At 36.3% G+C, this 23,155-nt stretch overlaps 1 protein-coding gene across 1 annotated transcript; it reads right to left on the reverse strand.

Moving 5' to 3' along the window:
* Positions 1-1,478: 1,478 nt before the first annotated feature.
* Positions 1,479-4,004, reverse strand: LOC139124362 (leucine-rich repeat-containing protein 34-like). Its single transcript, XM_070690503.1, has 3 exons — positions 3,911-4,004; positions 3,152-3,284; positions 1,479-2,826 (listed from the first exon to the last, which is right to left on the reverse strand). Exons 1-3 carry the CDS (start codon positions 4,002-4,004, stop codon positions 1,479-1,481), a joined length of 1,575 nt encoding a protein of 524 aa, XP_070546604.1.
* Positions 4,005-23,155: the final 19,151 nt, after the last annotated feature.

The raw sequence follows: 23,155 nt of genomic DNA on the forward strand, positions 1-23,155 counted from the left end.
ATGAGGTGCTTATGGGTATCTATCATAGCACAAAATTAGGAAGAAAAAGAGTATAACTAAAGATTTCAATCGCCTAACCAACAAACTGACACAGAGGGATACCAATAGTTTATCAAACACATTGCGATATCAGCGAGCATATCGCACTTGGAAATAAAAGTTCCCATGACGCAGTGAGATGTATTTTCTAAACATTCTCAAGTGATTCAAAAACAAACAAACAAACAAACAAACTTCGTTGTTCTTGACGAAATCGTACAGAGTGGTTATTCGTATGACAAAATTGGGTACCATAGAAAAACATTTTGATGAATGCTCAGTAATAATAAAAGTTCAAAATTTACAGAACTAAAAGGAACACAGCTTCGAAAGGTGCTATGCAACATATCTTAGAACAATTGTCAAGAAAATGGTCTTCCTTGACTACTACAAAGTAATAATATGAATTGGTAAGACATTTATTACAGGTATACAAAAATCAATGACACTGACGTTAAGCTTTTTTGTTTTATTCCATTTTACTCTATAAATGAGGAAATTTCCATTCCTGCAAATACTCTCAAAATAGTTGGTTGGTTATTATACGTGCAAGAGTCATACACAATAGCTGAGTAAATTTTGACACATGCACGTGTGTCCCATCTTATAAAGGTAGATAACTGATATTTCAGTGCGGAAGATTCCGTTTATTTATGATACAAGACAATTGTTTTGTTCCTGCAAGGAACACATAAAAGACATTGTCGATATTACATGGTTTGACAAATGAACATTTTTGAATTGTGTTCGATGTAAAACAGATAATAATTGGAAAATTACATATATACATTTATTTGAGTAGCTTAATTATTATAATGTTCACAACTAAATTCCGCTGTCCGTATTTTGGTTCAGAAAATATTTTTGGATATGTTACATTTGTCCAGACGCACCCAACGTTAAACAAAAGAAAAATTCTTGAACTACACCATTTGCGAACTTTCTTTATTATATTTTTTTTTACTTTCAGTGTACAAGATTGTCACGAGCTCTACAGTTTTAATCTTGGGAACTGTGACTACTCTGCTTGCTAATGCTATGTGTATCACTGCAAGAATCTCTCTGGATTCCGAAAAATACATCTTGGTCATCATCTGGAGTATCTTCGGTAGCTGTTAGTACCTTTGTATCAGCCATAATATTGCTACTGATATCTGTTTTGATTTTCAAATTACTTGCTGCTTCATAAAGCTTTTTAATACCGCTCCCATTTATATTCAACTTGTTAGATCTCACTTTCAATATTCTTAACTTTTTCATATGGGGTAATGCTTTGCTGATACTTTTTGCGTCGGCGTTTCCCATCCTGTTGTTACTCAGATTAAGCTCTTCTAGCATGCTGAGATACTTCGCCTTGTCACAAAGAACAGCTACATCTGTTTTACCTATGTCATTGTTACTTAGATCAAGGTATTTAAGGACACTTAAATGCTTTTGATTTAGCAAATTGCTTTAAAACCAAAACCTCCAATTTTGTTATTACTGGCATCAAAACGCTCCAGACATTTTATTTCTTCCATCTCTGTGCAAAGAGCTCCAAAACCCTTATCTCCTATGAAATTCGAACTGATGTCGAGATGCTTAAGTGATGTACAGTGTTTAATCGCTTTGCCAAACAGATTTATGCCTTCATCCGTTATTCGATTTCCACCTAGATTTAAGTATTCCAGCTTGTTAAAGTTCTCAAGTATGTCACTTAAGAAATTTAAACCTTTATCCTCTATGTTATTTTGACGAAGCATTAATTGAGTCAGGTTCTTACAGCATTTCAACCCTTGACATAAAGTCTCTAGACCTTTACTTCCGATGTTGTTATGACTGATATCAACATATTCCAAATCTTTCAGGTGTACAATACCATTGCCCAACTTTTCTGCACCACCCTCACGAATTTCATTGTTATTAAGGCAAAGTTTTATTGCTTTGCTTAGATATTCCATCTGTTCACTTAACCTCCCAATACCGACATATTTAATATTATTGTGACTTAGGTCAAGGACTTCTAAGCTTTTCATAAATTTAAAGCTACTACTTAAACATGCTGCACCCAAACTGCCGATTTTATTGTGGCTCAGATATAAGTGTTGCATCTGAGTCATTTTCACAATCACTTCGCCAACATATTTTAAACCACTATCACCAATTTTGTTATTACTGAGATCGAGATGAGTAAGGCTTGTCATGTTTTCAATACCTTCACTAAAACTCTTGGCACCGACATCCCCAATATCATTGTCACTAAGATCGAGGAATCTCAACTTAGTCATTGCCTTCATTCCTTTACTTAAAATCTCTGCATCAGCATCATCAATTCTGTTTCGTCTACAATACAATCTCTCCAAAGAAACAAGTAGCGCCATCCCAGCACTAAGATTCCGTAAATATTCAGAGCCCTCTGCTTTTATACAGCCACTCATATCTAGGCTTGCTAATTTACTGAAGAGAGATATGTTTGTTAATAGATTCTTCGCGATATAATCAGGTAGAGCTGACGCATCAACCTTCGTTACACAGGCCATGTCTCTCTGCAATTGCTCGATGTCACTAACAGTTTTTAGATTGGACAATTTAGATTCAAGGTCAGTGACCTGGTTAACGATCTGTTCATTACCTAGCAGGCCTTCTTCAATGCCATTATTTTCCAACAGAATTTCGATTTCCTCAGCCAATGGGCGGAGAGCTATACAGCCAATAGCCCCTAGGTTGTTTTGTCTTATGTCTATTTCCTGAAGTGCTGGATAATATTTCATCGATTCAAGCAGCGTAGTGACAAAGCTAGTTATTAATCTGTTACGGGGAATTCCCAACTTTCTTATTTTGAATACTGTATTTCTTTTCGATTGAATTTTTAGAAATTCTGTGATAAAGATTACGTTGAATCCTTCCAAACACAGAACTTTCATAAATTCCAGTGTTGATAATGCATGTATCAATATTTCAATTACATCGCTATCCAAGTCGACATTCTTCAACGGGCCTTCAGTTGCCTGAATTGTGATGTTTTCTAATCTCACTCGTTCATCGTTTGTTTCAATACGTGATTTTGTTGGTTAAATATCTCATGATATATGATCAACTTAGCTACCATTTCGAACTCTGACAAGCTGTTTACCTTAAACTCAAATGCAGGCTGATATTCGCTATAAAGTCAACAATGAGGGCTTTGAAGTCATCTGATACTTCATCTTCAGTTGCGAGCATTAAGGCATTAACGACCCTTGACATGGTATACACAGGTGACATATCTAGAAGTGGTAAAGAAGAGTTGTTAGACATAATTAGCGCTAAGAGAGATAAAAAAGATTGAGAATCAACATTTCATCTGAACACCATTTTAACTAATTTTGGATAATTGGATAGTGAAGTAATGCCGGTTTTTCTGCAAATGTAAGCTAATCTGCTTTTCTTTTTAAGTAATATATTTGTTTTATGAGTAATTTGTAATACTGCAACACTCAGCTATATGGCACCTAACACTTTTGAGAAATTTCAACAACATGAAAATCCAATTCTTCAAACTTAGTTCCAATCGCGTTTCCTGTAAATGGCTGTATTCTTATGTGTATTAACGGATGAAGACACGCTACAAGACCATCATTGAAACTGTCATTAATATACGAGTTCCTTATGCGTGAAGTTTAGATTTAGAAATGTTGAATGAAAGATTGGTGTACTAGGAGAAAGAAGGATAAAGGATAAATTGCAAATGAAGGCAGTACCAATATTACTAAAGGCTTGTCGATTTCTGTCATTAGAAATTTGAGTTGTACCTCTTCTTGTAAACGTAAATATGGATATTTGAAATGCTTTTAAACCAAAGCCTTTTGCTCAGAGGATTATCCAATAACCGAATCTAAAACACGATGCTTACCGTGAAGAATTTCTTTGACAATTTCATACTCCTTCTTGTCTATCTTTAGTATAATTCTGACGGTACACTCAGCTTCTTCTGCTAGTGATCTCATCTTTGGCGTAATTAAAATACCACTAAAGACTTTCTCCACGCTTTCTGCTTCGTAGTTCAGCCAGAAATAATCAATGTCCGCTTCTGAAAGAAAACTCAACATGAACTGCAAAGAGCCTTCAACAATGTCATCTAACCTTGCCTTAAAGTTATCAAAGGCTTCATATAACTCTTTCACTAAATCTGGACTATCTCTAGCTTTGATTTTCTTTTTTGGAGCTCATAAACTTCGTTAAGTTTAGATATTAACATTTCCTTCTTTTTAATCTTGAAATGCTGCTGGTCCTTTTCCTTTTGCAGTTCAAGTTGTTGTCTTTCTTCATCCAGCAGTTGAGCATTCTCCATCTTCATTTTCTTTTCTTTCAACTCAAGACATGCGACACATTTCACAGCTGCGAAAAAAGTGGAGTGAAGTAAGTCATTGAAAATAAAACGCACTATAGAGAGCTTAGATTTTCTCTCGAAACTTAGTTCCAATCGAGAAAAATGTATGGAAAGAAGATGACACTCATTTTACATCTTAGAAAATATGCATTCGATTTACAGTGATATGATTTAAACGCAGCACTTATTAAGTTTCGCAATGGCAGTTTGCCTGTACGTTTCTCCTTGGAAGTTTACATGATAAAATAAACGTATATATATCGTTAAACTGATCATGATCACATTGTCTACCAACATGAAGAAGAAAGTCAGCAACAATCAGCTTATCGATCTGATAGGTTATTCGTTGTATGTATGTATGTATGTATGTATGTATGTATGTATGTATGTATGTATGTATGTATGTATGTATGTATGTATGTATGTATGTATGTATGTATGTATGTATGTATGCATGCGCATGCATGCATGCATGTATGTATGTATGTATGTATGTATGTATGTATGTATGTATGTATGTATGTATGTATGTATGTATGTATGTATGTATGCATGCATGCATGCATGCATGCATGCATGCATGCATGTATGTATGTATGTATGTATGTATGTATGTAAGTGTGCGCGCGCATGCATGCATGTATGCATGGGTCTCTCAATCTTCTTTGACGAGGGAAACTACATAAAACAAGAAAAGACCTTTTTTGGTTGACATTGTCTCTTATATGTGAATAAGGGAGGTGCCGGGTTCATATGAGCCAGATGTGGCCTCAAACACGGGTTATTAATTTGTAGCCATATTCCAATTAAATGGACAAGTACGCAAAGATACTTCGTTCTTCTTTAAGGTATGTCGGAATTAGCTCAGACATTGTCCCTCCTTATGTACTGATTAGTTTGTCATAATTGTCATCCATACAATCAGAAGTAATATCAAAAGCAACATCGACGGGCTGATTTGACACTCAAACAACCACAAACTGCATTCGCTGTAACGATTACTCACACGGTCGCTTTCTTCCTGTCACTTTTACTGTCCCAGCCTGGGAAATAGGTGGCTCTGGAATCAATGCAGGGAACGTAAAATACTCAGGGTTACAAAACACATCAATGCAAAACCGCTGAGAATCAATTATGAATAATTAAAATACAGAAAATAATGTAGAGCACCATTTATCAGTATTTATCGTCTACCATGACTAAATGATTAAAATCTTACTTATTAGTCTAGTCGGAAGGTAGGGTTCCCATGCACCCCATGGATGTATTTTTTTAACCTACATTTTTGTAATCCTTAGGGTCTATATTTAATGAATTTTGATGTTCCCAAAATCAAATAGTGTCCCATGGGGTTCATTTGGCGCCATCTTTGCCGCCATCTTGGCCGCCATCTTGGATTTCAACAATGGGGTAGGGGTCACGTATTTACCGCTCGACGGAAACAGAAACAATAAAATACTATAAACGTTACATTTTTAGAAAGCCAAGATCATGGCCTTTTCATTGATATATAACTTAATAGGGATAAATTAATATTCGAACGTCGATTAGACTTTATATCGGCCATTGACCGTAAATCGTAAAATTTGCTAAATTTCACACCCAATAATTAAGTTCCCGTTCCTCCAAACAATTTTTCATAAGGTATTTATATATTTTTTGGAAGAACTTAGTGCAATAAACAAGAAAAACAACATTAAAAGTATGTGTCTTGAGATTTAGTGGGTGTATGAGCTTGTTTTCTTATTACGCGGTATGCCATATATCCGTGTGTAACATAAGGGGTAGGGGTAATGTTTCCCTTTCTGTTTCGAATCATGAATGATGAAACCATTAAAATGTTACATTTTTTGAAAGTGCTGCATCAGACCTTTCTAAAAATATATAGATTTATGGGAAAAGTTGCATATTTAAAAGTTACAAAGCTTAAACCTTTCGGTTTGTGTCGATTTTAAGTGATTTTTTAAGACCGAAATTACAACATATGGGGTAGGGGTAATGTTTCCCTTTCTGCCTCGAACCATGAATTATGAAACCATATAAATGTTATACTGTTTAAAAGCCCTGAAATAGGCCTTTCTAAACATGTATAGTTTTATTGGGAAAAGTCCATATTTGAAAGTCACAAAGCTTATGCCTTTCAGTTTGTGTCAATTTTAAGTGATTTTTAAAAAACGAAATTACAACATATGGGGTAGGGGTAATGTTTCCCGTTCTGCCTCGAATCATGAATTATGAAACCATATAAATGTTATACTGTTTGAAGGCTCTGAAATAGGCCTTTGCAAACATGTATAGTTTTATTAGGAAAAGTTGCATATTTGAAAGTTTCAAAGCTTATGCCTTTCAGTTTGTGTCAATTTTAAGTGATTTTTTTAAACAAAATTATAATATAAGGGGTAGGGGTAATGTTTCCCGTTCTGCCTTGAACCATGAATTATGAAAACATATAAATGTTATACTGTTTGAAAGCTCTGAAATAGGCCTTTTCAAACATGTATAGTTTTATTGGGAAAAGTCCATATTTGAAAGTTACAAAGCTTATGCCTTTCAGTTTGTGTCAATTTTAAGTGATTTTTTTAAACAAAATTATAATATAAGGGGTAGGGGTAATGTTTCCCGTTCTGCCTTGAACCATGAATTATGAAACCATATAAATGTTATACTGTTTGAAAGCTCTGAAATAGGCCTTTCCAAACATGTATAGTTTTATTGGGAAAAGTTGCATATTTGAAAGTTACAAAGCTTATGCCTTTCAGTTTGTGTCAATTTTAAGTGATTTTTTAAGAACGAAATTACAACATACGGGGTAGGGGTAATGTTTCCCTTTCTGTCTCGAACCATGAATTATGAAACCATATAAATGTTATACTGTTTGAAAGCTCTGAAATAGGCCTTTCCAAACATGTATAGTTTTATTGGGAAAAGTTGCATATTTGAAAGTTACAAAGCTTATGCCTTTCAGTTTGTGTCAATTTTAAGTGATTTTTTTAAACAAAATTATAATATAAGGGGTAGGGGTAATGTTTCCCGTTCTGCCTTGAACCATGAATTATGAAACCATATAAATGTTATACTGTTTGAAAGTTATGAAATAGGCCTTTTCAAAAATGTATAGTTTTATTGGGAAAAGTCCATATTTGAAAGTTACAAAGCTTATGCCTTTCAGTTTGTGTCAATTTTAAGTGATTTTTTTAAACAAAATTATAATATAAGGGGTAGGGGTAATGTTTCCCGTTCTGCCTTGAACCATGAATTATGAAACCATATAAATGTTATACTGTTTGAAAGCTCTGAAATAGGCCTTTCCAAACATGTATAGTTTTATTGGGAAAAGTTGCATATTTGAAAGTTACAAAGCTTATGCCTTTCAGTTTGTGTCAATTTGGAGTGATTTTTAAGAACGAAATTACAATATACGGGGTAGGGGTAATGTTTCCCTTTCTGTCTCGAACCATGAATTATGAAACCATATAAATGTTATACTGTTTGAAAGCTCTGAAATAGGCCTTTCCAAACATGTATAGTTTTATTGGGAAAAGTCCATATTTGAAAGTTACAAAGCTTATGCCTTTCAGTTTGTGTCAATTTTAAGTGATTTTTTAAACAAAATTATAATATAAGGGGTAGGGGTAATGTTTCCCGTTCTACCTTGAACCATGAATTATGAAACCATATAAATGTTATACTGTTTGAAAGCTCTGAAATAGGCCTTTCCAAACATGTATAGTTTTATTGGGAAAAGTTGCATATTTGAAAGTTACAAAGCTTATGCCTTTCAGTTTGTGTCAATTTTAAGTGATTTTTTGAACAATATGCACAAAACAGTTAGTCCGTTGGCCAGGTATCGAAATCATCCCCTCTAAGGCATTTTAGCCAATATGATTTCTGTTAGCTAGTATTCTCAGCTGTCATAATCTGCTTATTTTCCATTTAACTGATGGTGTGTGAGAGTGTAACGACTTGTTTGTGAAGGGCTGTCACGCCCTCAGTAGTAAAATAGGAATGGGTTAGGGGTAACATATTTACCGCTAGTCGGAAACAAAAACAAAAAAGTACCATAAACAATACATTCTTAGAAAGCCCAGATAATTCCCTTACCTTTGCTATACAACTAGATGGGAATAAATCGATATTCAAACATCGATTAGATTTTATATCGGACATGAAACGTAAATTGTAAAATTTGCTTAATTTCAAACCCAATAATTAAGTTCATGTTCCTCCAAACAATTTTACAAGGTATTTATATATCATTTGAAAGAACTTAATGCAATAGAGAAGTAAAAAACATTAAAAGAGTGTATCTTCATGAGACTTATAGGGTGCGTCGATTGTTTTCCTAATATATGGTGTGCCGTACATCCCTCTATAATATACATTTAAGGGATAGGGGTATGGGTAATGTTTTATGAAGCCACATAACTATCATATCTCTGAAACACTAACGCAGTTGTTTTTCCAACAAGATATGGCTTGATGGGGTAAACTCAAAAATTATGCAGTGACAATGCCTAAACTCAAAAGTTTGTGTCATTTTACTGACATTTACTTGTTAAAAGGAACATAGAAAAATACTCTATAGGCATTAAATAGCACTAAAAAGTTAAAATGGTGGTTAATGAAAGACGTTTTACTCATTTCAATAACTCAAATTAGGGAAAGAAAGTTAACAGCTATAATATGTCAAAAATTATATATTCCAAACCCACAAACACTAAATTGGATTTCATAGTCGTCATGCTAAGTTGATATGACAGCAGCAACAATCAATCCCTTTTCTTTAATTGTATCGCGAGAGATATATAAGCAATAAAGCACCACTTTGAAAGGATACCACACGGTTTCGACCGGTAAACAACATATACGCACGAACTTCAGTCGTGTGTATAAGGAGTGAAATGGTCAAAACCGAGCTCGAGTGGTGTACCCAACTTATAGGGGTTGTTTATCGCTATATTATATCAGTATATTGAAACTTGTGATGAAAATAAAAACAATGTGAAAGAAACCCACTTTGGAGATAGGAATGACCAACTTTACGGTATATCGTAATAAATGCACAGTCAATTGACCGTCTGGGCAAATCAGAGCTCACTATTAATAGTGTTACTTTTAATACCACACGGGAACACGAGAGAATCTTTTATCGCTGAAAACCAATCACCATTAATCCACAATATAGCTTCTCCATAATAAGATAAGATGGATCGACAACACTTTACCTTCCTTACCAGAAAACAAGAGATCATAACCAATTTTTCGAAATTATTTTACAACGCAGAACACTATATACTCCCAATGAGGATTACATTTTCGACTGGGTACTAAAATTCAATAGCAAAATAATTCTGGAACTAAAACCGAAAAGCCAAATGTCATAGAACGCATTCAAATTACGCAACTAAATAGTAAACAGAAGGCGAACAAAACACTCTCTACACCAAGCAATAAGAAGACGAGACAAACCTCAGAAAATGACTAAAAAGGCTTATATTCCCATTGGCACCTCAATGTTTAAAATGCCTTGTGAGTGAATCTATCATTAGTTTCTTATCATGGATGACATTTAACCAATGTTAGACCCTGACGTCTTGTGAAGCAAAGACCCTACAAACGGACGTTTTAGGGTCAATGCTTGAAGATACCATTCCCACCAGCATGATCGAATCAGAGAGACTAGATTGATCTAACTTTCGAGCTAGATCAGCCACCAGCAGCTGAGAAAAAATAAGTCAACATAATCATCAGAGTCAAGCGAGCTAGACAACGGCTTCACACATACTCCACAGAGAGTACATTCTTACACAATTCACAAAAAGCGTTCAGAAGCTTCGTTAAAGGCATTGTTCGCGATCCAAGGGACGGGCATGGCTGGTTGCGTGGCAAATGCAAAATATTAGTCATGCTGAATCAAGATGTAATCAAGTAATAGCTTATTTATAGATTGGGAAAATCCTAATCCTGATAGTAATGATGGAATATAAACTTTGTGAAAAGTTGAGACAATTTGCCACTTCTTTGATTTGTATGTTTTACATTCCATGTTGTACAGTACTGCCTGTACTATACATGAACAGTCAATACATCCGGCAAGTATTCTGTGCTGTTTTTTATAGTTAGGTCCCCGTAGTCCGAGATAAGTCTTTCTATAGTGTCAACCATTCTCTTCGATTACTGTAATCTACTCCAATAAATTCCCATTTAACTCATTTGTATGATTACAGGGAAGCCTAAGCCTATCTCTTACAATCTAAGATTTGAGATATTTGACAACAACATGTATGCAATTTTCATATTTTTCATAGACCTAAATAACACTTAGAAGAAAGTCATACTCAATGTTTTGTCCAATTGAAAGTCAAATTTTCACCGAAACAAGTAGAGGTGGCCATCTGTAAGCCAAACGAGAATTAATATTAGCAAAGATGGATATTAATTAAGCCTTTCCTATTTCCGATCCCAGTTACTCATACAACGGGGTATAAGCGAAAGCCAAGAGTATCGAATGTGTTGAAACCTAAGTGGCCCCTATTCAGTACCGGTACCACGTAGCCTACAGGTACACCTTAAAGAATACTTACCAGGCCAAAATACCGAGTGTTGAATTCCTTCAAAAGTGGCAACACCTGGAAAGACACTGCGGCATCCAATTTATCACCCTGATCTCTAACTATTTACTCTACACCCAATAAAGAACCGGGACTCAAGACAGTTGTACATCACAAACTTAAGAGAGCGATCGAAGACACTCGCTACACAGAACGCAGGATGGAAGGCTGCAAAGACGATTCTTCAAATAGGCAAAAAAGAGGCTAAAAACAACACAAACATTCACAGCAACGACGATAGGTCGGGTTTTCTTCCTGTACTACGGTATACAAAACCAAACCAAAGGGTCTTTCAAAGGCCACCGCACTTCCCTTAAAGCCCGGCTCGAAATGGACTGGGATCATGATTAGTGCCAAGTTTGGTTGGGCGTTTTGGGGCAAGGCTCTGCATGATGAGTCTCTTGGTAACGGTTGCGATCGTTCGCATTATCTGCGGATCTGTTTGCTCTCAGATCACGCTCAGGCTCGGACTAATATAGATACGTACAGCCTTCGTTTCCAGGTTCATTTCAGTCATGCCATGGCAAATACTCGAAATAAAAAAGAAAGCAAACTATCAAAACTATAAGTCTCATGAAGATACACTCTTTTAATGTTTTTTACTTCTCTATTGCATTAAGTTCTTTAAAATGATATATAAATACCTTGTAAAAATTGTTTGGAGGAACATGAACTTAATTATTGGGTTTGAAATTAAGCAATATTACAATTTACGTTTCATGTCCGATATAAAATCTAATCGATGTTTGAATATCGATTTATTCCCATCTAGTTGTATAGCAAAGGTAAGGGAATTATCTGGGCTTTCTAAGAATGTATTGTTTATGGTACTTTTTTGTTTTTGTTTCCGACTAGCGGTAAATATGTTACCCCTAACCCATTCCTATTTTACTACTGAGGGCGTGACAGCCCTTCACAAACAAGTCGTTACACTCTCACACACCATCAGTTAAATGGAAATAAGCAGATTATGACAGCTGAGAATACTAGCTAACAGAAAATCGTATTGGCTAAAATGCCTTAGAGGGGATGATTTCGATACCTGGCCAACGGACTAACTGTTTTGTGCATATTGTTCAAAAAATCACTTAAAATTGACACAAACTGAAAGGCATAAGCTTTGTAACTTTCAAATATGCAACTTTTCCCAATAAAACTATACATGTTTAGAAAGGCCTATTTCAGAGCTTTCAAACAGTATAACAGTTATATGGTTTCATAATTCATGGTTCGAGGCAGAAAGGGAAACATTACCCCTACCCCATATGTTGTAATTTCGTTCTTAAAAAATCACTTAAAATCGACACAAACCGAAAGGTTTAAGCTTTGTAACTTTTAAATATGCAACTTTTCCCCATAAATCTATATATTTTTAAAAAGGTCTGATGCAGCACTTTCAAAAAATGTAACATTTTTATGGTTTCATCATTCATGATTCGAAACAGAAAGGGAAACATTACCCCTACCCCTTATGTTACACACGGATATATGGCATACCGCGTAATAAGAAAACAAGCTCATGCACCCACTAAATCTCAAGACACATACTTTTAATGATGTTTTTCTTGTTTATTGCACTGAGTTCTTCCAAAAAATATATAAATACCTTATGAAAAATTGTTTGGAGGAACGGGAACTTAATTATTGGGTGTGAAATTTAGCAAATTTTACGATTTACGGTCAATGGCCGATATAAAGTCTAATCGACGTTCGAATATTAATTTATCCCTATCAAGTTATATATCAATGAAAAGGCCATGATCTTGGCTTTCTAAAAATGTAACGTTTATAGTATTTTATTGTTTCTGTTTCCGTCGAGCGGTAAATACGTGACCCCTACCCCATTGTTGAAATCCAAGATGGCGGCCAAGATGGCGGCAAAGATGGCGCCAAATGAACCCCATGGGACACTATTTGATTTTGGGAACATCAAAATTCATTAAATATAGACCCTAAGGATTACAAAAATGTAGGTTAAAAAAATACATCCATGGGGTGCATGGGAACCCTACCTTCCGACCCGACTATATTTTCTGTCGCATGTGGTTGCCTTAGGTATCACACATATGATGATGTTATACTACACATTTCATTAGTTATACATACTTAGGTAATGCATCAACCAGAATTTCGTAGACGATTTCTTTTTCTTGAAAAAGAATCAATTGTGACTCAGGTTGTTCCGCAGCTTTAGATTAGAATGGAGCAGATACAATTTATTCTGTCCAATATATGCATTTGATATCGGTTACAGTATCGCGCAATTTTATAGATCCTTACCTTTCCCTTGTAATGCAGAAGACCGAAGATGCTTGATGAAACAGGATTTGAAATTCTCATGAGTTGCAGTGACTCCTGAGTTACTCTGCAATTTGCTCTTCAGAACTGTGATCGCTTGGCTGGCTTCCACACTTTTGAGCAACATTTTGTTAATTTGCTTTGATAAGTCACCATCAACCGATGGGTCATACAAAAAATATTCTGCATCTGCCTTGAAATATTCCTCTAGGATTTCTGCAGTTGCAGTACGCTTTGACACCAACACGGGCAATCCAGCAGCTATGGCCTGCAATGCTTCCATACTGAATGTTCATCGGGTGGTATTACGAGGACATTACTTTGCTGTAGGTCTGTAATAGCTTGTTGCTGAGAGCTATTGAGGGAGTGAGTGTTTGGTTCTATGGAGGAACACTTTAGGTTATTTTTCAGAAACTTTTTAGTGTCAGTGGGATCAACTTGTGATGAGATACGAACAAACCACTTCGGGATATCCCCGTATACACTTTCCAATGCAACTACTGTTTGGCCTACTGCGGCAGATAGAAATTTGTACTTGTCGCATTTCACTTCTTTATCCGTAATTACTGATAATATTTGCTTTACGCTATCTGGTTCTGAGAGCTGCTGATCAACATTCAGGTCAAAGAAATCCTCCTCGGGTCTTGGAAGATATAGTAAATGGTTTATGTGAATCTCATTGCCTCTGTAGATTAAGTTGTATTCCTTGAATACAGCTGGTCCTACAGAGAAAACTGCTTCTGCTGCTTCAGCAAATTTCAAGTATTTCTGTCTCAAATCTGCTGATGGAATGTCATGATTTATCAACACAATATCTGCATCTTTGAAAAAAGCGATCTTTTAAAACAGCCGATATCAGAAATATGGAGATGACTGAATGTGTTCAACAATATATTCAACGTTTTGTAGTTCTAACAGAGTTGTAAAGAATGTTTCAGGGGATAGAATCCAGTCCGACGTTGGTTTGTCATCTTTGAATATGTCAAGCACATGCTTATTAAAACATGGCAGTATCAGTTCAACTCCACAGTCAGCAGCATCTTTCTTTTCTTCTTCAGTTGCCTTCAAACAACACAGCAGATCTTCTTTTGTCTGTTTTGTGCTGCAAGGCTTGCAAGTTGACAGTTGAGAGCTGACACAGTGTCGCCGATACAGGACCACCTTTCAGCCAGGAATATGGAAGTCATTTTAACTTTTAGCTGGTAAGAGAAAATGGTGAAATAGCAAAAAATTAGGACTATATTCAATTGATGTAAGGGTGACGGGAATTGATTGTTGAACACCACCTCATTTAGGTTACAAAGTTCTTGATCTTAGAAAGGACGGGTGATAATAGTCAAACTATAGTCAAACAAATTACTATACGATTATTCGTTGACAGAAATATTAAGGGATAATCAACACTAAATAAAGAAGCGAAACCTCGACTACTCATAATCACCAAGAATCACGCCAAAATAAACGCTCTGACGTCATGTCTTTTTTAAGCTTAGGGAAGCGAAAACAATGTGTCAACCACAGCATTACAAACACAAATTTCAAACTGCCGAGATAACCTTACGAATATATTTTGCATTTTCCATATTTTTTCTAGTATTCAAAGGTACTGACAGTGTAATACTTATTTCCCTCGCAATCTCTGTACTAGCTAAATTTGAAAAAGCAATATACCAGGAATTAGCAGGTTTTTTAGCTGGTCTTATACAATAGGCACAGCTATAAAAGTTCTATACCCGTATCAACACCTAACGTCGCAATGATTTGTCTGGGTTGTTATGCGAGACTACAAATCTGTTGGAATGTTAATTGAATGCTATTAGCACTTACAAGACATCCATTTAAAAAAGGAAAATAAACTCACCTTTTAAAGCAGCAAAGAAGAAAATACTCCAAACTCGACCGTTGAAAGCCCCTTGAAACAAAATTAGTAATACATTAACCAGGTTTTTAACCACGCCACCAACGTTTGGATTTTTTTTAAATCTGACTTCTTCGTTTCGATAATGCCCGACTGTACTTTAATATATTGTAAATCCCCATGCTAGATACTCGTCGCCTGATAATTTGAAAACATTTTGTACTGTTTCGATATTGGGGAAATCAGAGACTGGAGTTTTCCGGCCAGAACTGTTATGAACAACCTGGCAACTATGTTTAAATCTATTATACTAGGGTCTGAAAAGGTGTCCTAAAAACAACTTTGGAGCCTTATGTCTTATGTACATGTCAAAATTGCGATGCATTTCAGGAATTCGTAAAAACAGCGATAGCTTATGATATTGGTGATACGCATTAACACCGCCTTTTAGCCAAAGTCGGGTAAAAACGAAAGGAATGTGTTTCTCAACGTGTGCTAAATTTCGGCCAATTATACTATTACTCTCGTTACAAATGTGTTTCAAATAGCAGTAGTTAGCACCTAACTAGTGATCGAGAAATGTAAATTTGGACCTCCGAATGATTGTGCGATTGTTGATAATTTGCCAAGATGTACTAGCAGCTTGCATTTGCAATGTTGTAGTCCCTGAGATGAGTTTTGACGTTTGAAATAGTAGACAGACTTTTGTGATTTTGAATGAGAGTAGGGTGTGCGACGGTATTAGACAGTGGATTAAGTCTTTGTATATTCTTACTAAGTAACGAGTATTGACACCTCTTAGGTTGGTAGTAGTCAAATTAGTCGGAAACATTTATGTTGGTAGCAGCCGTAACACAAAAATCAAACGGGCGAGCGTGACCAACGTGTTGTCATGCAGACTATGACAAGATCGAAGGTCACCGCATTATTTTTGGCAAACACAACAAATTGTAAAATACCTGTAAACATTTTGAACATTTTAAACACGGGACAAAAGCCTCACTTTCTGACTGGTGACGAGTAGCAATATTACGTCTTAGATGAGAAGATGGTCGGCATGTCTTTTGCATGACTACATAGCTCCATTTGATTAACTGCTGTTAGATTTTTGTGACGCATGCAGGTCGTCTGTCCGAATATGGGAGTGCTATCACTTGAGGAGAATGATAGTATGAGCTCTACGGATGTTCATTTTTGCCGTTGTGTTGTGGCCGCGGAACTTGGCCACCAGTTATCCGTATTGATAGATAATCTTCAAAATTCTAAGTGAAAACAAAGGAACGTCCTCCACAAAAGCAGACGTTTTCTAAACATATCCCTTACAATAGGTAAACAAATATAAATTATTAGTGAAATCTAAATTAAATTTTTTGATCGTAAAACACCTATTCAACAAGCGAGCGCAGACGGACATAAAGTTACTTGGCAACTTCTCAGTAAATCAGACGGAGAATAATTGCATTGAAATCAATAAATTCAAATTGCTTTACTTCAATTTAGACTACCTCATTCTTTGTAAGCATTAACATAGTTTTATATTTGTTGTGTCGTTACTGCTTTGAAAGACACAACTGAAGTAAAGACTGTTTGAAATCTGAGATTTCAAATTCGTTACTGTAAAAAAAAGTTTTATATCGCAGAAAATGGATATTCAAAGGTACGTGAATTTTTTCACTCGGTACAAAGGTTTAAAACCTTACAATATTTAGAAATCTACAATGCTCTTTTTTACGACGAGCGTATAAACATTCTGTAGTTGTTATAGAGATGTCGTTAGCAGTTTGCAGAGCTGTAAATCCTCAGTCAAGTTTGTAAAAAGCTGCAAATTTTCTCTTGATTTGCCACCTATTGTCATTTTTAAACGTATCAGCGAACTTTGTGGCTCTGTTAAAGCCTAAGCCGAATTCAGTTAAACTCCGGGAACTCAATCCCCGGGATCAATTTATGTGGGGTCGAGTTTGCGAGAGGAGTATCGAAGTACTGCAGCCTTTTGTTTTCTATTGTAATTGTAATCTAGTAGGTAAGTTTCCTGGCAAGACAATCCGACTTGATCAATTATATATATCAAAGAGCTCGACAAACCATTATTCTGAGAAAGTATGCTATTCGTAAATTCCTGAAAACATTTTTCTGAAATGTAAAATATTGAGGATGGTGAGCAACCTCAAGTATTGGTTTTTTTTGTTTGTTTTTTTTTGTTTTGAATAGCAAAATACAAGAGCTAGAATAAAAAGTTTATAAAGATTGACAACCCTAGAGAAATTTTCTTCCAAAAGCCGCACTTAAGTTGAACTCGACCAAATGGAGATCCGTAGACTTAAACATCGACAGCAAGAAGTAAATCAAACTTTTTAAATAAAATCTGAACTTTATGACGTAATTTTACCTTCTTCCATCGAGATCTTGCTGAACATAAATAAAAAATGAAACTGCTAACACACAGGGTTTTGGTAAAAAGTGGGGAGCATTGATTAGAGCTGTGCAACCACTCCCCACGAACCTCCGGGTGTGAGGGTGGGAGAAACGAGAAAACACTACATAACTTGTGAATGCCAGCCTAACGGGCGACTGCAGGGGATACCCGGATGTATATTGCAGAGCGCCCTGATGCAGTATTCGAATAGTACGTAATTAACAGTTTTTAAAAGGGATCAAAACAGTGAAATTACAACAATAAAACTGCTAACACACAGGGTTTTGGTGAAAAGTGGGGAGCTTTTATTGGAACTTTACAACCACTCCCCACGAACCTACCAAACTCACCAAAACCCTTGGCTGGAACACTCAACTTAAAGGAAATCGGCGGAAATGTCTTTAGACATACTCTGCGTAACATGGAACCTATCAACAAGAGGTGTGGAAAGATAACGGCGGTAAGCATCGCTAGCCCTGTCGCCGTGCATACGCAGTAACTCTAACGGAACCTGGCAATGAAATGCGAATAAGCAGCCCCCCCCTCCCGAAACTGTTGCCTGAATAGTGGTTAGAGGAGAGGCCGGCAAGGGGGATGAGTTAGGACAACGCACCGCAGAAAACCCGGGCAGAAAGAGGGATAAGACTGCCAGGGGTCCCGTAAGGAACTGAAACTGCATGCAACGAGCTATCAGCTCGAGTAAACTGGCACATTTTTCTGTACGCAGACGGGGGACATAAAATGGATCCCGCAATACAAAAAATTGGTAAGGAAAGCGAGCGTTCTCCAAATCGTGCCGTTTTGCTGCATTTAAGGGAATCGTCCTTATTAATGGCCTGGGGGTCGGAGGAATCTGAGGGGGGGGGGTTCACTCAAAAAATCGAAAGCTACAAGGGGGGTTGCTCAAAAGTGGAGAATAAGAAGGGGGGCTACTCAATTTTGTTGACATGTATTGAAGCATTTAGTGGAGTTACGAATAAATACAACAATAATAGTAAAGATATGTATATTCATACCCGGTATTTGTGCACACACACACATAATATATATATATATATATATATATATATATATATATATATATATATCATTATATAGGTGGTTTCAAGTAGAAACTAAAATCTCATTACACTATGTGTTTCACGTTATTGTGATCTTTAGATGAGAATGATCAGCTATTCGACGTGGCAAGCCTGATGTTAGAGGCTAGTACTGAGTACATTTTTCAGTATTTCCTGATTAAAGATTGATATACTTGCCTGATCATTAATGAGAAACGTCTGCTTTCTATATTCTACATTGTATAGGTTACCGATAGAAGAAAATTTGTAAAGCAAGCTTATTCTGATTCTATAAAGTTTAAAACCAGTGGAATGCCTTGACAACAAACCCGTCTTTTATTGCAGGAAAATAATAATAAATAATAAATGTGAATAAATGTACGTCTGTCGCTATTTTTTCGTTTTCAAAAAATGTAATTGAAATCAGTGAACTGGAATGTAAGTTTTGGAATACTGTCTAAGATTTCTTTTCCTTTGAGTTTTTTATACGAAAAAAAATCTGAAAAAATACTCCCCAAGTGCCACCAAAAAACACCATTTTAATCTCTATTTTTCAAAAGCTCCAATGGCAGGAGGGGGTGCTCCTGACCCCCCCCCCCCCCCGCGACCGCTTGTGCGGTTGCTTGTGGTGCTTTCACACCACATCTTCCCCATCTTGAAAAAAATCCTACGGAATAAGTGCATGTCACCAGAGCACTAGATACAGACCTGTACATCATCCCCTGACACAGCAATGGAACCTCTTTCCGACAAAGGCCTGTACCACAGGGTTTAATCAGGGCTGTACAGGGCCTGTCGCTGCAGCAACTCATTTTACTGTATTGATATTAACTTTCCCGGTTTTTTTTTGTTTTTTTGGGGGGGGGGGTTCACTCAAAATTTCTGTAGCAGAGAGGGGGGTTACTCAAACACGTCATGGTTGGCAGGGGGGTTACTCGAAATTTTGGAGTTTCGAAAGCAATTCCTCCGACCCCCAGGCCGGAAATAATGACGGCCCCCTAACATCAACAATGAGGCAATGACTGAAAACTCGAAGAAGGCAATTAAGAAACAACTCCATGCACAGGTTTATCAAAGTGTAAGAATCGTGCAAACTGTAAAAGTAAGGTTGGTGTAATAGGAAGTTACTTCTGTTTTGGAGGGCAAGTAAGTTCCTTCTTTAGAGCACGTAATGAAAGAGAAACAACAAAATCTGACAGTGGCTCTACATCGAACCTGTTATAAAGTGCAAAGCGTTTCAGGCTCGCTTTACAATTCAGCAAAGTTCCGTTAGACGTAACTGTACGGGATAGAAACTCGAAAAATATGCAAATAACATTGAAGTGCATCAAAAGGCAAGGGTGGGAGGTGGAAATACAGGCAAAATATCATTATTATTTCAATTGCCTCTAAATGTCGAAATTGTTGATGTTAGGGAGCCGTCATTATTTTCTCTCTGATGCTGCATTCGAGCTGACTCAATACACTGTTTTTGGGCTTCGTCACCTTTCTCCTGGCACCAGGCATGTTGAAATATGGTCGCTTCTTAAAATACTACAAGTTGAAGAAACGAGAAACGAGAAAACACTACACACTTGTGAATGTTAGCCAAACGGGCTACTGCAGGGGATACCCGGATGTGTATTGCAGAGCGCCCTCACGAAAAATTCGAAAAATACGTAATTAGCAGTTTTTAACAGGGGTCAAAAACAGTGAAATTATTTTCTATTACCAAAACTTTTATTATCAGGAGCTTTTTTGCATTGGTCGCTATCTGCTGTTGCACAGCACAATCTAGTGTCCAAGGTAGGTATCGGTACCTATAATTGTGCAATTTGCATTTGGTTGTAGGATCTTTTAAACAATTTACTTTGATCTTGATGATGACAATAAAGACATCATAATGTAATCTTGGATTTGATTGAGACGATAACAGTGTCTTTTGATAGCGATAAAAATGCACTCAAAATCTTCAAATTATTTGAACAAATGACATTATAGATATATTTATAAAGGTATTTATTTATTCATTTTTATTCTTTTTATGCTCTGTTTTGTTTTTTTATATCATTATGTAGTATAATACTCTACTTTACAGGATGGAACATAGATGTGAAAAACTTTGTTATCAGAGATGTACATAACATCAAATATCAACCAAACCGCGCTACCAAAATAACATTTGATGTTGATGTAAATGTACACGGCACGTCCTGCGGGGACCCATACTTTGAAGGGCTGATCGTATACTTCAAAGGAAATGAGATCTCAAATGGATTCGTAGCCAGGCAGTCTCGTCTGGGGTTTTGGGACACAATCCCTAAAGACACAACAACCACTGTAAGCGATGCCGTGGCTGACATAAAACCTGACGTCGAGCACTGTGATAAGAAAAGCTAGGCGACTGGGGGGCTAGTTTTTGGTTATCCTTCTCTGCGTTACCTTACAGGAAAGCCGTGTTAGTTGCTCTCCTTTACTTCACACTGTACCTGTACAAAGTTTATGGTATGTGGCATTATTACTTTTATTTTTCTTCTATTTAATTCTCGTTCCGACGCCCTTTATATAACTACAGCAACTTGCTGGTGATGGATACACTTCTAAATGTCAAGGGTTAGGGTATCTGATTCGCTTTCTCAGATGTTTCAGCTCGAAACCTATGAAGTCTGTACATGACACAGTAACCGGGGAAGATGATTTGAGGAAGAGCATGATCTTCTGTCTATTGGGCAAGGTTCTTTATTCCTTATTACGTCTTTGGTATTGGGCTGCATGTATTGCCTATCAACTTATATGTCCGTAATATGTGACCGACCGTTTCCGTCTGTAATTTTGTTTTCGAAAAGCAATAAACAATCATTTTGAAGCTCAACAGACGCGCAAACTCAAACAAGACAATAAGGAAGTGTAAGGAAACAAAGGAAACGAATGCTGCACGATGCGATTTGATATTTCCTTGGTGTCCTTTTCTCTTATTCGTCCACAGGGTCTGTGAAAACATTCTCTTTCATACAAAAGTGTAATAATATATTCATAAAATGTAAATTATCACCAGTCATCGATACTTAAAAGGTAAAAAGTTACAGATACAGCGTTAATTGAATTGAATGAGGTTAGATAGTTACAAGACACACATTCTTCTCTTCCCATAAAAAAGCAGTCCCACGCTGTAGAACACTTCAATACAAATATTCGCTCTCTTGATTTCATTTGCATATCATCGATAAACTCAATACTGAATATGACATCGCTTTCTCTTCTATTCTATCTGTACCAAACGTCGAAGACAATTTTCTGGACCAACATTTCAAAAGGTGTCATGCGAGGTAGACCGTAGATAAACAGTTTCATTACTATCTATTTACCAAGCACCTTGTTGGCACTTAAGCGAGACGCAAGGCAACCGACGGGGTTAGCAAAGTATAAAATGTTATAAAAAACGACGATGTATCATGTCCAATGAGCAAATCTTTTCTCCAATAAAAGTCCGAGTTTGTCCAGAATAATCTAAAACGTATAACATATCTATAGAGTATGACAGATATTTTAAATTTATTTTACATTTTTCACGATATGCAAATGATATTTTGACGTACAAATGCCAAATACTAAATTTTTAGACGGTGTTCGATATAATTTTTTATGAATGAAATAGCAAAAGAAGGATACATTTCGGAAAATGCCTAATCAAACGTTATGATTAACAAGATGCTCATTTTACAGATGAATTTAAGATGTCATGAAATCAGTTAACAATACTTTGCATTGATATTTGACGCTCTAGGCCATGTTCACGAGGATTCTGATTTTTCCATGCCGCGGTTAAATACTTTGTTCTCACATGAAAATTATTTACCAAACATAGAATTATACTAAGTAGCGTGCAAAATGTTCAAATTCGATTTTTCTGTGACCTTTAGGTAACCGGTGCAAACGCTATATCATTTGACGTTTTCGCTATTATTTGTGATCCAAACAACAACAAGGGATAACAACTATGATGGTGTAATAAATTAGCTTTTGTAAATTTCTGAAATTTGAAAGAATCCTCAGTCGTTTGTGTCATCGTCGACACGAGACAGCCGTAAAATGAAATTACATTGGTATCAGGTGGACTGGATACACAAAAAATTCTAAAAGAGAACCGCTGTTCTCCCAAGCGAAATAGAATAGTTATAAAAGGTGCGATTATAGAAGAATCTGTCCCTAACACAATTAGCCGTTACGTTTACGAATATTGGACAATAATGTGCTTCCCTGCATATTGTTTCACACTCATTAATTTTTGTGTGATTTTTGCCTTGAATGGCTGCTAACTTTTGCCGCAAATAATCCAACTGCCAACGCCCACTATGTGCTTCATAGCTATAAACAAGGTTGTAAGGGTCGTTGTGGATATTGTGCGTACAGTGACTATGAAACGTGGTACACATTTTTAATCTTTATACTGCTGTTCTAAAAATATTTTGTTTGAAAAGGAGACTCTTATGATAATTTGCCAGCCCTTAAGCAAAGGAGCACTATGTATTTGCAATCTTCCAGTATTTT

This window comes from Ptychodera flava (assembly GCF_041260155.1).
Source record: "Ptychodera flava strain L36383 chromosome 23 unlocalized genomic scaffold, AS_Pfla_20210202 Scaffold_23__1_contigs__length_28996876_pilon, whole genome shotgun sequence".
NCBI lineage: Eukaryota > Metazoa > Hemichordata > Enteropneusta > Ptychoderidae > Ptychodera > Ptychodera flava.

Bases quoted from the DNA above. Each gene is read 5' to 3' on its own strand.
- LOC139124362 (XM_070690503.1), bottom strand. From the start codon at position 4,004: ATGAGATCACTAGCAGAAGAAGCTGAGTGTACCGTCAGAATTATACTA. The intron at 3,285-3,910 runs GTAAGCATCGTG...TACCACTTCTAG, and splicing joins TGTCAAAGAAATTCTTCACG to ATATGTCACCTGTGTATACC. The intron at 2,827-3,151 runs GTAAACAGCTTG...TCCCCGTAACAG, and splicing joins AGCCTGCATTTGAGTTTAAG to ATTAATAACTAGCTTTGTCA.